General features: G+C 36.3%; 1 protein-coding gene across 4 annotated transcripts in view; it reads right to left on the bottom strand.

Moving 5' to 3' along the window:
- Positions 1-11,815, bottom strand: part of Cblb (Cbl proto-oncogene B) — a 199,383-nt gene extending 187,568 nt beyond the window's left edge. For 2 of the 4 annotated variants that reach the window (XM_021735091.3, XM_021735092.3), the window contains exons 1-2: positions 11,688-11,815; positions 10,166-10,347 (exon numbers count right to left, since the gene is read on the bottom strand). In XM_021735091.3, coding sequence (XP_021590766.1) covers positions 10,166-10,333 — 168 coding nt within the window. In that variant the 5' untranslated portion in view covers positions 10,334-10,347; positions 11,688-11,815. The other 2 variants (XM_040270443.2, XM_013364131.4) reach the window with 2 other exon arrangements.
- Positions 11,816-16,211: the final 4,396 nt, after the last annotated feature.

Genomic DNA, 16,211 nt, shown 5'->3' with positions numbered 1-16,211 from the left:
GAATACAGAGAGGAATAAATCACAAGACCTGCTCTCTAAGAATTTTCTAGTGAGAAAGCCTTGAGGCTTAAGAAAGAATTACAGGAGAATTTAGGACCATAATAAAGGAGAGTACAAAGTGCCACAGGAGAAAAGCAGCAACTTACACAAGTTCATAAGAGCATGAAGAAAAGCATACCTAAATTTGGAACAAAACATTAAAAAAATAAGAATATTCCAGAGAGAGCAGTGTGAAAGGCTTTAGAGGCATGAGAGAGCAAAACATATTGAGAGAGTAAAAGATAGAAGCATGGGAAGGCTGTAGGTAAGTGGCACAGGAGATCTGAAATAGGCTGGAGTTGGTTCTTCAAGCCTCTGTGTGCTACACTGTTTTCTAAATTTGCACTTGGAAAATACAATTTGCAATGCTGAACTTCTATATGCCACTTAGTGTGCAGTTCATCAGTGGGATTACTATTAAACCCTGTGACTTATGACAGCTCCTGCCGAAAATGAATAACCCTACACCAGGACTATGACTTCAAAGCAAGTCAAATTCAATTCAATTCAATAAATATTTATTGAGTGCCTGTTATGTTCAAGGAACTGAAAAAGCCAGGGAAAGAAAAAAATGGCTTTTCTAGAAAAAGTATATTAAGGAGAAAAATCAGGCTAACCACAAGATTCACGTTCAGATTCAAATGACTTAGCCCTTTTCTAGAAATAAATGAGTTGCTCCCTGGAATGAAAGTTGGTCCCAATACAGAAGAGATTTCACAAAGAAACAAATCCACAGTCACATTATAAAAAGGTAAATTTCTTAGGACACCAACTTGTGCCAAAAAGAATTGTTTTCTTTAGTAATATTACTCTTCTCTTGAGCTAAAAGTCAAAACATTTAGTATTGGAATTAGGCTGCAAACTCCATTGCAGTCAATGACTTCTTTTAATTTCTTTTTATTGGTGAACTATAATTACACATAGTAGTAGGATTGTGACATATTTTATATGCACATAACATAATGTGGTCAATTTCATTCTCTAGTATCTTCCATTTACTTCCTTCCTCTGTCCTGCCATTCCCCTTCATATACTCTACTGGTCTCCCTTCCATTTTCATAATATCACTCTTAATTTTTTCTTGTCTTCTCTCTAGCTTCCAGGTATGAGAGAAGACACATAACCTTTGACTTTCTAAGTCTCACTTATTTCGTTTAACGTAATGCTCTCAAGTTGCCATCTGTTTTCCTGGCAATGACATAATTTCTTTTCTTTATAGCTGAGTAAAAATGTGAATATATACCTTATTATCTTTATCCTTTCATCTGTTGACAGACACCTAGAATGGTTCTATAACTTAGCTATTGTGAATTGCACTGCTATAAACATGGGTATGCATGTATCACGACAGTATGCTGACTTTAATTTTTCAGGATAAATAGTAAGAAGTATTATAGCTGCATCATGTGATGGTTCTCTTGCTAGTCTTTTGAGGATTCCATAGTGATCAGACTAATTTACAATCCAACCAACAGTGTATAAATGTTTCCTTTCCCCAATATTCTCATGAGCATTTATTTTTGTTCATGATGATTGCCATTCTAACTGGAATAAGATAAAATCTCAATGTACTTTTGATTTGCATTTCCTTGATCATTAGCCATGTTGCATATTTTTTCACATATTCATTAGAATTTGTATTTCTCTTGAGAAATATTTATTTAATTCATTTGCCTATATGATGATTGGGTTAGCTGAATTTGGGTTGTTTTTTGAGTTCCTTATATATATGACTATCGACTCGAAGAATTTTGGAGTCCTAAAGAGGACTTTAGAATCACCAAGAAAAACTTCCTCATTTTGAAATGTCAATACTAAAATAGAAATGCAACTAGCTAAGGTTGCTGCTCAGAACCCTGATGTTTGGACTTAAGAATCAGGTACTCTCTCATTCAATTTTTTTGTCATTGTCCTTGTTTTAGTGCTTTAGGGAATAGAAACCAGGGCCTCATATATACTAGGCAAGTATATATCATACATACAATGCCCACTGAACTATATTCCTAGTCCTTATCAGTGCATAACTGACTTCTGTATTTAAATGTATTCAAAGATTTGTTAAGACAACTCTGTACATGTAGTCTGCACTGCTTCAAGTACGTAAAAATATATGTTTAAAAAGCTTGTACTGTATATGTATTTCAATAAAATGTGTATTCACATACATATATATTTCACCATATATATGCAAGGGCACAAATATAAAATCAGTATTTGTTACTGCTACAATAAATTCAAAGCCATTAATTATTCTGGGAATACTCTTGCATTTAAAGAGATGTCTAGCATCTCCTTAATTTAAATTTTCAGCCAAAAATGTAAGAAAGAGTTATTAGATCAGCTAAAATATTCCTTGCAAACAAGGTTCAAAGCAACTCCTGAAACATATGAATGAAATTTTATAAAACAAATGGAAATTTCAACAATAAGGTACAAAACTTTCATTCCAAAACACCTTATCTCACAGAGCATTCACTGGATCAAATTACATACTCCATGAAGACTTTTTTTTTTTTTTTTTTTTTTGCATGCTAGGTAAGTACTGGCCCAAAATATCTCATTTTCTAAAGCAAGTATGGAAATTCCTGTCCTCCTCCTGCAAATATTATCTAAGAGTTCTTTGGGTTCATCCCATATTAATTCAGCAGCTCACTAAATATATAAAAGTTTAAGGTATAAAATATGAAATGTATAAGATAATACAATGCTCTATAGATTTTAATTAGGCAAAACAAAAATGTAAAATTGGTCATGAGTCTAATTACAGTAAGATGTGGAGAAAACTACCAATTCCCTTAAGGTTTTCAATGATGATTTCTTTGGAAGGTTGACATAAGAAATAACACTAAGGAACCAACAAGCTTTACTTAAAATATCAATTGAGAATTCATCAATTCACTATCTTTCTTCCAAATGAGAGTGTAACTTCCTTAAACATGGGGGACTTATGTGTTTTCCTCACATGACTTTGCATAAAGTAGATGTACAATAAATATGGAGGGAAGGCATACAGGAGGAGAAGGGGACAAATGTAAGGAAAGATGTTTCATATTTCAGAAAATATAACATCATTTGTTCAATAATTACGAAGAAAATCCATGTCATTATTGAGTAAACCTCCCTAAAAATTAGTACAAAATTTGGAGAAGAATTTGATGATATGAAATATTTGGTGGAAATACCCTGTTGATTTACTTCCCAGGGTAAAAGGAATAATCATATTCCATATAGCAGTGTGCTTGACTCTTTTATTATGAATGTACAATACAGAATCAAGCAAACCTAGGATTAGGCCCTTCTCCTTACTAACTTTACAATCTTGGGCAGGCTTCTTCTTGGGGAAATATCTTACAGTATTACAATACTAAGGAGAGAGAATGCAAAGTGCTCTGCTTCATGCCCCATACAAAATCAGTACTCGTTTTTTTCTAGTATTTTTTTTCTGTCCATATTTTATATTCTCTGCAGATCTAGTCAAGGTTTGGGAATGAGATCAAAGGTACTATATACTTTGTTGAAAGTCATGATTTTTAAAAATTCTTTTGACTGATAAAGTTCTTCATGCTACCTGAAAACTTTAAAAAGTCTAGAATGTTCTATGCAGAAAGTATGTCTAAGCCTAGGTCATACCACATAGAATAATCTAGCATTTGGGGGATAAAGTACCCAATCTTTTAACGGTAGAACATTAATAATTACTTTTAAAATCTATTGTTATAAGAGTGACCTTAATAATTATTTAAATATTAATATGCTAAAAAGCTATAAAATATTGAATATTACCAAAATACATTTTCATTTCCAAGGAAAAAATTAACAATCTATAAAAACATTTTTAAGAAACAAAATTTAATAAACAGAGTACATAAAAATTGCATAGTAGTAATATTAAAGTCACACAGCATATAAGATGATCTTAATATAAAAGATGAAAACAGATTTTCATTTCAATGTTTTACTTATTTACCCAGTTAATACCTAAAAGACTGGCTAGAATATATAATGTTTATTCTATAATATACAATATTAAAATATGGCTTAAAATTACAAATCATATGCCTTCATTTACTTCCTAACAATCCAACATAAAACTTACAAATTCTTTCAAAACTTCTCTGTTTATTCCTTCACTTCCTTCTTGCCTAAGTGGAAGTTACATTTATCTGCTACTTGTTAACTCTGCTACTTATTCCTAGCTTTTTCCTCCCACATTAAAATCTAGGATACTGCTTCTTCTGTTATTTCTCTTTCCCTTACATCTTAGATCATTCTTTCCTTCCCATCAATCTATAACCTCTCCTATCATGAACCCTGTCACACACACTCCACAAGTTAGTTTCAACTCTCCTTAAATTCTTAGTCAAGGGCTGGGGATGTGGCTCAAGGCCCGGGTTCGATCCTCAGCACCACATACCAACAAAGATGTTGTGTCCACTGAGAACTAAAAAATAAAATATTAAAAATTCTCTCTCTCTCTCTCTCTCTCTCTCTCTCTCTCTCTCTCTCTCTCTCTCTCTCTCTCTCTCCTCTCTCACTCTCTCTTTTTAAAAAATAAATAAATAAATAAATAAATTCTCAGTCAAAACTTTCTTCCTATTTATCAGTTGTTACAACTCCAGAATAATTTTTAAATGATTTACTCATTAAATATAACCTCATCATATAAGTGAAGTTACTCTATAAAGATCAACAATGGCCTTGAGTTTTGAAATTCAATGAGTCCATACTTTTTGCTGTTTGGTTTTCCCTACCTGAACTTGAACTTACTGTTATCAGAACTTGAAACTACTTTCTTCTGAATGTTGTTTCTCCCCAAGAAATCAATATACCCCAATTATTTTTTCTACCTTTCTTATCCCTGTTCTCTGTAGGATTCTCTTTTCTTTACTACCATCTAATTATACTCCCTATGCTCCAAAATTTTGCTTCTCTGGTTTTGTGTCTGACTCTCTTCCCTGCATAAGAAATCCACCACTAAGATGCTAAACTACGGACACATCTACCAAATACAGGTCTCTAGTTCCAACTTCTTTTTGGAATTGCACACTCATTCTGACTTCAAAATGGATTTCACTGGGAGGTCAAATTCAGTCAGCATGGCCCCAAACAAACTTATAGGCCAACCCCCACGCTTCCTCTTTTCCTTCCTATGTTCCTTATCTCACTAAGGGCATCACCGCCTTCAAAGTCAACTAGGCTGAAAACCTCAAGAGTCACTTTCACTTCAGCTTTTCTTTCATATACTAACCCTGAAGGGTCACGTAGATTTTACCTCCAAAATGTCTTCCACTTCTGAACCAATACTTGCTATAACTACTGTCAATTCTCCAGGCCAGCCCTTGATGATTTCTTACCCACACTGCTTTAATTCTTCTCCATCATTTTTCCTGCCTTCAGTATCCAATCTTCATAATGTAAAGAGTAAGATATCAAGGGATAGTGCTAATTTTTCCTCTCCCTTTACGAAATACTTCAATGATTATCTTCCTATCAAATACATTAAATCCAAATTTTCAAAGCAGTCAAAACTTCACTCAACAATCGCTTATTACCCTTTCAGCCTAGGATGCCCACTATTTCATTATAATCCAAAAACACACCTAGACAGTACCAGATTCATGATTCCTTCTACATCAGCTTTTCACTCTCAGCAAGCAACATCACCTCTACCACATTCTGAGCCACAGCACTTATGACATTCTACTGTATGGCATAGTTATTTAGAAACATCTATCTTTTTACAGTTGGGATTTAATAAATGAAGGAAGAAGTCACAGCACATAAAGCAACATTTGAAAGAAAGGAAGTCAATTCAATTCTAGTGAAAATCTGCAGAGTTAAAAGATTACCAACGGATTGAAGCATTCATTCTATAGCAGGTCTTCTATCACAGGAATAAACCATGGTAACTCCTGGTAGGAGTCCTTTAAATCTTTTATTTCATCAATTGAAGGTTTTCCTAGAAATCACAAGTAGCAAACTTTGGGATCACTTCATTTATCTCAGCAACAATTCAAAATTTAACTGGATCTTAACAAAGTTGTCCAGACACTTAATGTGCAACTATCCCCTTTCCAAGTCTATCAGGGCCCAGGACTGCTAAGGCAGGACAACCTCAATGAGGAAAAGGAAATATTTGAAGAATAATAACTCAAATAAATGATATGCCATATCAAGTCTCTAGGAAGGTGAGAGGCTCAAAATCAACAAACACAAACAACTTTCATCTAAAAATCTCACTTTCACTCCATGAAAAATATTTTTTAGAAGTGTGAAAAAAAATCAACTTAAAAACAAACTTTTACACTTTAAAAATATTTGTATATAATCTAAGCATCTTTGATTTCAAACTTTGAAATATATCTGGTCACAGTGAAATTATAAGAGAGAATGAATTATATTTTAATTTTGACAAATGTACTAAATGTACGAGAAGTAAATGGCTGGAAAAGTCTATTTGGCATCATCACTTTTTTCAATACTTTTAAAACTCTTTCAGTAATGTAATTTCCAAATAAATGACAAGGACAGCAAGACAAAAACATAGATGGGTACTCAACTTGCTTTGCTCTTTAGCATTAATTAATTATTTTCTAATTTCCCGAGCATCCACATATGCTCCGTACATTTAGCATCTATTAGATAGAAAATTGTTTCTTCTGCTTTCCATCACCTGGCTAATACTCTTGTGAAAACCACACTCATGAACCTCATATTAATAAATTATGATTTCAACCATAATGATTAGCAATCATTTCCTTACCTTCACCTCAGCATTTCCAATAAAGGCACAACAATGCTGTTCCTAAAAGGCAATGGCTAGCAGAATATAGACATAAAACTATCTGAATAGTGGCCAGAAAAACAAGGTGGCTGTTCTCCACTCAGCTTCCACTATACTTCGCTTGGGTCTGCCTGTATTACAGTCCTTTACATACTATATGGCAATCATCCATTTACATGCCTGACTCTGGTGCTATTCTCTGAGTTTCTGGACAGGCCAAGGGCAAGGCTATGTTTTATCTAGCTTTGCATGCTCAGAAATAAGCACTTAGTAGAAACAAAGTAGGCCCTCAACAAATGCTTATTTAGTGTTTTTAAAAGTCTGTCTTTGCAATAACTTTGGAATCAACTCCACATTTCATTTTGAATATATCTGAACCTAGGTTTACATTCATGAGTAATAGTTCTGTCTCAGAATTAAAAAGGCAACACAAATGTGAGAGATCTTGGGTCAGCTATTGACCTAAACTGATACACACAGTTAAGGCCAGACAGTGTGTATAAATTTGATGCTTTGGGATATGCTACTATTCTTTTTCTCAGTACACATAGTATGCTAACTCTGTGCTATTGATGTTGTTACAAAACACTCTACATTTTACAAGAAACACAACTGAGCAATTACTCTCTTCTACTCTCAAGTGACCTTGGAGAAAAAGCCTGCACTCTGAAAACAGAACAATAAGTTGGAAATAAATTCTCTCAACTGATCATTTGAAATTCTACAGGCCAAGATATGATGAAACCATACACTGCCTAGATGTTTCCCTAATGGTTTAAGATTGCTTCATTATCCCCTGTAAAGTTATTGTACTTTGTAGTTATATTATACCTCAAAGATCTGTGCTAAAAAAAAATAAATAAAAATAAGGTGCTAACTACACACTTAATCTTGCCTTTTCCTTAACAACCAATTAGACCTGAAAGTCACTATTTTCTCTAATTGACAGGCTAAACTCATGCTAATACAGATATTTAAGAGAAAAATAAACAAACAACAACAAAACAAAACAAAAAAAACAAAAGGAATGTGCCAAGGGATTAATTTCTGGACTAATAAAAAAGTTCCTGATGCAATCATCAAGACAACACTGATACATGCACTACTTCCCTTACCTCTGACAAATAAGATAAACACATGAGGAGGATGCTTTCACCTTACCACTTCAATAAAATATACTGCTAATTAGTAAGTACCAGTGCCTTTCTATTATTATGTGATGGAGAAGAAATAAACATATTGAATGCTTTTATGACAATTTGTGATTTTTTTTCCACAAAGCCCACAGATGCATTCACCATTTTCATCTTTGACAAATAATGAAGATAAATAGGGAAAGCCACAATAAAGCACCTTTGCCAATACCCACACCCACATCCCACTAAGTAGAGACTCTGGATAATCAATATCTTTTTGAGTCAAGTTCCTCAACTACAAAAGCTAAACCTAAACCCACAAAAGGGTTAATAAAACAAACAATGGCAGATGTTGAACCATCAAATAACTATCCATTTTAACCATAACTTATGGTGAAATAATTAAAAGCAGACAAAGCTTATGTTAACAACCACATATAGACCAAAATTAATAATGACTTTACAGTAACTATAGCTCACCACTTCCTTATATAAATCTTTATTTGCTATTCTAACCTGCATCACAAATATTCAAATTTTGAACACTCAATGAAGGGGTGTGGACAGAGAATAGACTCCCCTATAAAATCTGATTTATTTGTTGACCATTTACATAACATATTAGAGAAAAAGCTTGAATTCCTTCTCTTACCCCAACTAAAGATTTAGGTAACTAGAATGACCTTCAAAGGCATACTCTTTATAAAAGCAAAGAGAGTACTGTGCCTGCCAAATAAATGCAATTTTCCTACTACATACTCTTCATTCTTAAGTATCCAATGTTAAAACCAAAACCTGACCCTAAGCAGCAAGTTGCAATGTTCTGACACTATGACATCATTCTGTCTGGAGCACTTTAATATAACAATTTGAATAAATTGGCAGAAGCTTAAATAGGTCACACTGAAGCCCCAAAGTAAGGATATTTATCTGGTGGAAATATTTTGGCTCTGCATTTAACACCATTGGTCGTAGGATGATAGGCCCATCATTCATCTATCTTATCTGTACTTTCCATAGGATAAAAGAAAATAAAGGAAATCTTGGCACTTGCCAGTGTTGCTAATACTACTGACAGTGGCTTTTTTGTAGCCAATATTTGCACAGAGTAACAAACCAAGCAAAGTTGAATGTTGCCATATAATTTCATGTAGGATTTAGTACATCCTTACAAAGAAAGATTTTTTTTTTTAAATCTCCATTTCTGCAGTCATAAAGGTATCAAAAGTCCTGGCTAAACTAAGTTACAATTAATCCCAAATATCTATGAAATAATATCATAAGTGCTACAAAAATGTAGGGAAAATGTTACTGCTTTAAAAAAAGAAACTCTTTAATTTATATAAAGCAGGAAGCTATATCTTAATCATATTTATTTCATAAACCTACTTAGTACTGATAGCTACAGTTTTACAGTATATCCCTATATGGTGGTCAGGTTGCCTCTTTAACTTGATTTCTCCAAGAACTGACATCCAGTTTGATTTCTTCTTGTGAAATTATAGAGTTCATCTGAAAGCAACAAGCAGAAACCACAGAAGTTTCTGACACACTCAGCCCCACCACCCCCAACGTAAATTTTCCTTTCACAATAAACAATGTGCAATGGAAAAGGTTTCCTGTTTCAAAATGGAATAGTAGATGAAAGAAACTGTAAGTATACCATAAAAAAAAAGTTTCTTAATAAAGACAAATTCTCAAAGATCAAAATGGAAACTCTCTCAAATACTGCCTCCTCACTTAAAGACTAATCTGGTTCTTTCCCCAGTAAACATTCTCAGTATCACACAAGTGGTGTCCTACATGCTCCATCAGAGACTTTTCTTATATTGTATGTACTATTTTGTTATCTAAGAGCAACACAACCTCACATAAGACTGAACAAACACTTCTAAACCATACTGTGGCCATACACCCATAAAATCAGCCAATGGTAAAAACTTTGCATATCTGAGTCATATAGAGGAACTCTGAACCTTGTAGAGTAGGACAAAAAGTAAAAAAAAAAAAAAAAAAAAAAAAAAAAAAAGTCTTTGCTCTGAATCCTGCTTTTCAAAACATACAGAATGAAGGAAGAAGAATGGTCCACACACAAAAAGATTACTGCCCTCATGATAATTATTATTAATTAACAGCATGTATAAATAAAGCTTGAGAAATCATATTCAGGGTGAACAGGGCCACGCCTGGGCACTATTCCACTTACCACTTTGTCCATGAGTTTCCAAGTTTTCTCCACAGTCCTACGATCAGCTGCAGCTTGCTTAGGGGGCCCAACTGCATCCTGGATAGCATCAATAAAACCCAAAATTCGCCCTTTTCGGGGATTTCCTCCTCGACCACCAGGGTTTCTGCCATTCATAGAATTTGCCATCTGGAATCAAAGTTCTTTGAAAGAAGAAGAAGGAGGAGAAGGAGAAGGAGAAGGAGAAGAAAAGTTAGTTGGGTATGACAATATTAACTCAAAGAAAGCTGAACAAGCTAACTTGTAACTACTACATTCTCCTCCATCAATGAGAGTAAAACCAAGGATCCCAGATTCAACTTTTCAATAATGGAGTGAAATTACATTCTCCATCTCAACGCAAAATAGATTTAGAGCAATAACCCTAGATTTGCTTTTAGAATACTAAGCGTTAAGGATGCATCCTCAAGTTTCAAATAGCTAAAGCTTAACTAACCCAACTCTTAACACCACCACCACAACTTAAATAGGTTTCCTTACTCTACATGGGAACACAATGTTCTCCCCTTCTGTCTTCATCCCAATTCAAAACACCAGAACAACTGTAACCCCTAGAATACATTTTGGAAGCCTCACTTAGAAACCTCACTTTCACTTTGCTAGATTTTGGCAAGTTATATAAACGTAAAGAGTGTTCTACACAAGCATAAGGGACACGTCTGTTATCAACAAAGGCGTAGGATTTGGATTTCCCCCGCTAAAACCACCTAGTACCGACATAGGAACACACGGTTCTCTAAACCAAAGCTGTGAATAGTTATTCCCAAGAGCCAAATAGATCGAAAAACAAATAGCTCATTTCTAAAAAGCGAGTGAGAAACTGACAGAGCGGTTAGGGAAAGCAGAGTTCACTTCTTTCCCTCCTTGCCTACAGTCTCACCCAAACGGGATGGGGTAGATCCGAAGCTTTGTTTCAGGACGTCTAAGCCCCCACCCTACTCAGGCCTCTTCTCTGCCACTCTCCAATCCCAGCTGGGGAGAAAGACGAACGGAAAGCGGACAAAGTATCCCGTAGCTCCTCCAGCGCCCCGCAGTCCCATCTGCCTCGGCGACCCGGAGGACGCACCTCCCAGGCTGTCTGCAATCCCAGCCTCCAGTCTCCAGTCTCCCTTTACTCCCTCTTTCTCCTCCCCCCGGCCTGCCCGGTTCCGGTCTTTAAATACACCACTTCAAACTGTGGACAGCAGAGGCAACAGCGACTAGAAGCCGGGGCTGTCCCCTCTTCCTCTATAGCAGACGCCTGGCTGCCCAGGGCCCTCGGGCCAGAAAAAAGCGTCGAGCCTCCCCAGCGCCCCCTTCCCTCCTCGCCTTTCGGCGCCGTGCAGTCCCGAGCCACGCGTGAGCGCGGGTCCCACTCTACGCGCACGCAGCCCAGGGTGCTTGGGTCGCCCAGACAGGGAATGTGTAATCGCCGTAACAGCACGCTCCCGGGGAAGGGGCAACCTAGAGCTCCGCCACCGAGACGTGGAAGCGCAACAATTACCGTCAAGACAAATCCACACCCGCTCTCCCCTCCCGCCCGACTCTCGAGGAGGCCGCAGCAGCACTAGCTGGAGGAGGAGACCACTCGCTGGACACCCCACCCCTGTAACATACACAGAGACTCAGGCGCGGGGCGGAGCTGAGGGAGGGGCCGCGCCCCAGTGAGCCAATCCCGCGAGCCGGCGCTCTGCCCGACAGCGGGATAAGCCAATAGATGTGAGGCGCCCGTCCCCCTCGCACTACCGCCCGGTCCACGTCCTCCACAGTACACAATGGCCCCAAAGGAAGGCCCGCTCATGGCAGGTCCCAAATGGAAAGAAACTCGGAGGAAAATAGGCCTGGACTTGCCTGGGAACCAAAGTGGAAAAGGGAAAGGAGATGGAAGAAGAGAGGCAATGCCCTACGTTGTTAACCAATGAGTGGTGGGAAGGTGGGCGTGAGCACAGGGAGCGGGAGCCAAAGCCGACGGGGGCTAAAAGGCGGGACTTCCTGCTTTGCTCACCTTCCTAGTCTTTTGTTTCATAGCAACAGAGTAGAGGCTGGAAGGGTGTTGCTTCTCTACTCTGGGCGGGTCCCAAGCTTAAGAAATCCATCTCCCTAGGGCTGCCAAACTCTTCTACCCAGGACAGCAGCCAAACAGGTCTAAAGCAGCAGTTCTTGTTGGCTATCTAAAAAGAGCAACATTCACCAAGCTTCTAAAATGAAGGATAACATCGAGTAGGCTAAGGATAAAACCTGATTGCCAACTAAAACTTCCTAAATGTATGAGTGTTTCCCTTTTACTATTAGTTCTAGAAGGATTCCAGATCAAACATCAGGCTGATGGAAAAGCAAGTAGTTAAGAGTCTGCTAATCATGGGGGCCCAGTGAAAATAGTAGACAATGGGAATGTTGCATCTTTTTATTCCTACAAGCAAATGTGTAAATGACTGAAGAGAACTCAGCTGTTGTATTTTCTGAGTCACTCTTACACTACATAGATGTCTTTCCATTTTAAAAACAACCTGTATCTGCCATTCTCTTCCAACATGTTTAATCTTTTTCTATGGCTCCATCCCTTGTGCCCATAAAAAGGCATACATCTGGCTAGTCTTAAAATGAAAAAACTACGGTACTGGGACCCATCTTTCAACAAGATCATAGATTAAACAAACGCCTTTCATTTCGTTCTATTTATTTCACTTGTACCACACATGCTACTAACAATTGCTCTGGATTTTCATGCTTTGAAACTTTTTTTCCACTACAGTTGATAGTGTTGGATATATATGCTACACCTTGGGCTTCTCCATGTGATCTTTTGCATTGCTTCTTTCTAATCTTTCTTTAACCAATTAGCCAGATTAAATGTTTCTCAGCCCTTCTAATCAGTTTCTAGCAAGTAAGCCTTTTAGTACTGTGATTATTACTGTAAAAGATCCTAAATTGTTATAAACATGCTTTACTCCACAGCTCCAAATTCAGATGGTTAAAATTTTCACTTGTTGAAAACAGAAGAATGTATTCTTTGCAATAAGTGATAAAATATGGTTCAGTAAGTAATTTTGTTTCTATTTCATTATTTCTATGTGAATAATTAAAAAATCGTTACTCATTTTTACATTTCATTGATATATAAAAGTGCTGACCTCTCCATATATTCTTCAATCATCCATGTCTTTTTTATTTTTAGTAACATTTCCTAAGGTGAGACTGCAAAAAACACAAAATCTTATTGAATCACCTTTAAAGTAAATCAAAAAAGAATTGAAACAATTTATAGAAGATTTTTCTGCACAAAGCCAAAAGTTGACTTAAGGGAGAACAATTTAGCTAAATAAATTACTCATATTCCTATCTATATAAGTGTAGAATAAGTCAAACACAGGTTATAGCACCTGTCATTCTTTTTGTAACTGAAAGAGATGAGAATGAGAAAATGGCTCTGTCTGTAATACGTAGTATCCATCATATCAAGTGGATAGAAATGACAAGTTTTATGGCATATTGTTATACATATAGATGTAGTATGTGAGATATACATTGTCTACTATTTTTACTGTGCTGGCATGATTTGCAGACTGTTTTGTGTATATACACACATATATGTGGTATATTTATATATAACAGTATATACATATGTATATATAGTATATAAATAGTTTATACACACACATATATATGTGTGTGTGTATATATATATATATATATATTGTAATCAAGGAATTACAACTTTATTCTCAAACAGATATTTATCAAAGCCAAGTTAAATTCTGGTATAGTAGGTGTCCCAGCTGAGCTTAAACTAAGATTCAGTTTTCCATTATATCTGGTGAACTGACAGGGCAGTAGCCCTCCTGGCCAATTGTTAGCAGGAGTTAATGTGCATGGGAAAATAAAGACCCACTGGGACAAAGCAAGTAGTTAAGAGTCTGCTAATCATGGGGGCCCAGTGAAAATAGTAGACAATGGGAATGTTGCATCTTTTTATTCCTACAAGCAAATGTGTAAATGACTGAAGAGAACTGAGTCAGTTTTGAGATAGAGTCTAACAAAAGACTGCATGTTGAGTGTTATGGTTTAAATGTGAAGTGTCCCTCAGAAGCTCATATATGAGACAATGCGAACAGGTTTAAAGGAGAAACGATTGGATTATTAGAGCCTTAATCTAATCAGTAAATTAATCCCATTATGGTATTAACTGAGTGAAAACTGAAAGGGTTTAGGGTGTGGCTGAAGGAAGTGGGTCATTATCAGCATGCCTTTAGTGTGTGTGTGTGTGTGTGTATGTATGGATATATATATATATATATATATATATATATATATATATATATATATATATATATATATATAGTATCTGGTGATTGTACTCTCTTTCTTCTTTCTGATCATCAGGTGAGCTGCTTCATTCCACACACTCTTCCGCCATGATGTTCTACCCCACCTAGAGCCCCAAGCAAGGAATGGAGCCTGCTTGTCTATGGGCTAAGACCTCTGAAACTGTGAGCCCTCAAAAAAACTTTTCCTTTTCTATAATTGTTCTTTTCAGGTCTTTTATTCACAGCAGCAAAAAAAGATAACTAAAACACTGGGGGAGTATAAATAAGAGCACAAAAAAATGTTATCTTAAGGAGACTTTGTGATCCTCAGAACATAAGCAGTAGTGTTCCAGGGTGAAAGAGTTTGCTAAACAATTGGATGGATCTGGAGACTACCTTGCTAAGTGAAGTTAGCCAGTCCCAAAAATCCAACAGTATACTGTTTTCTCTGATAGGTTGTAGCTAACCATCAATAAGGGGTTAGGGGGAGGTGAATGGGAGAATAGATGTGAAATATATTAGACAATGGGGAATGGAGGGAAGAGAGGTGGCATAAGCAACAGAAAGACAGTGGAATGAATGTGATACAGTTTTCCCATGTATATTTATAAAAACACAGTGAATCCCACCACCTTGTATATCCATAAAAATGAAATTCTAACCCACTCACTGTGGTGCAAGCCTGTAGTCCCAGCAGCTGGGGAGGCTGAGACAGAAAAATTGTGAATTCAAAGCTAGCCTCAGCAACAGCAAGGCACTAAGCAACTCCGTGATACTCTGCCCTAAATAAAATACAAGATAGGGCTGTGGATGTGACTCAGTGGTCCAGTGCCACTGAGTTTGATTCCAAATACCAAAATAATAATAAGAAGAAGAAGATATATTCCATGCTTGTATAATTATATTAAAATGGATTCTGCTCTCATATATAACTAAAAAGAACCAATTTTAATTTTTTAAAAAATGAAAAAAGAAAGACAGACAGACTATGCTTATTTTCAGAGAACAAATCAGTCAGTCTCCAGTATTGAAGTTTAAAGTGAATGGGACCTTACTGGTAGGCATGGGTATTTGAACCTACAGAGAGTATGCATAAGGTCTGCTTATGTAAGAGAAGTACTCTGGAAGATCCTGACATGAGGAGAATTGATGGGATTCCTGCCTAAAGGTCTTGCAAGCACGAGAGTAACCAGTAGATGAATAATATGTGAATAATATGAGCAAATTGGCTATAAGCACATGTGAAGCCTTGATTGAGAGACTCTGAGCAAGAGTACTTAAAACATTTTGTGGAGATAGCTATGAAAACTTTTTATCTAAACATTAACCTTCGGCATTAATATTATATGTGTCATAGGCTGGTGTCATCGGGGAAAATTCAGATTATGTGATTATGTACCTGTATTTAAACACAGGACATTTAAAAAAAAACTGTTCAGGGCAAAACATTTAGCCTTCTGTACAGTTTTTCTTTTCTTACTTTCTCCAAATTTACAAGCAATCATTTGTGACATTAGACATGAGTTGACTAAATTTGTAGATAATTTCTCTACAATATTCATGCATTTTGATTTACACCAAACTAACACAACATTGAATTTGTTATTGTTGTTGTTGTAATTAAAAAATACTAATTCAAAAGTAGCATTGAAGGGGAACTTGGTACTGATCCTATCACTCAGCTTGGAAAATCTGAAATTTGCAAGTTTATCCAGGGTGATTGT

Source organism: Ictidomys tridecemlineatus, chromosome 3 (assembly GCF_052094955.1).
Source record: "Ictidomys tridecemlineatus isolate mIctTri1 chromosome 3, mIctTri1.hap1, whole genome shotgun sequence".
Taxonomy (NCBI): Eukaryota; Metazoa; Chordata; class Mammalia; order Rodentia; family Sciuridae; genus Ictidomys; species Ictidomys tridecemlineatus.
This window is presented reverse-complemented; position numbering and strand designations above follow the sequence as displayed.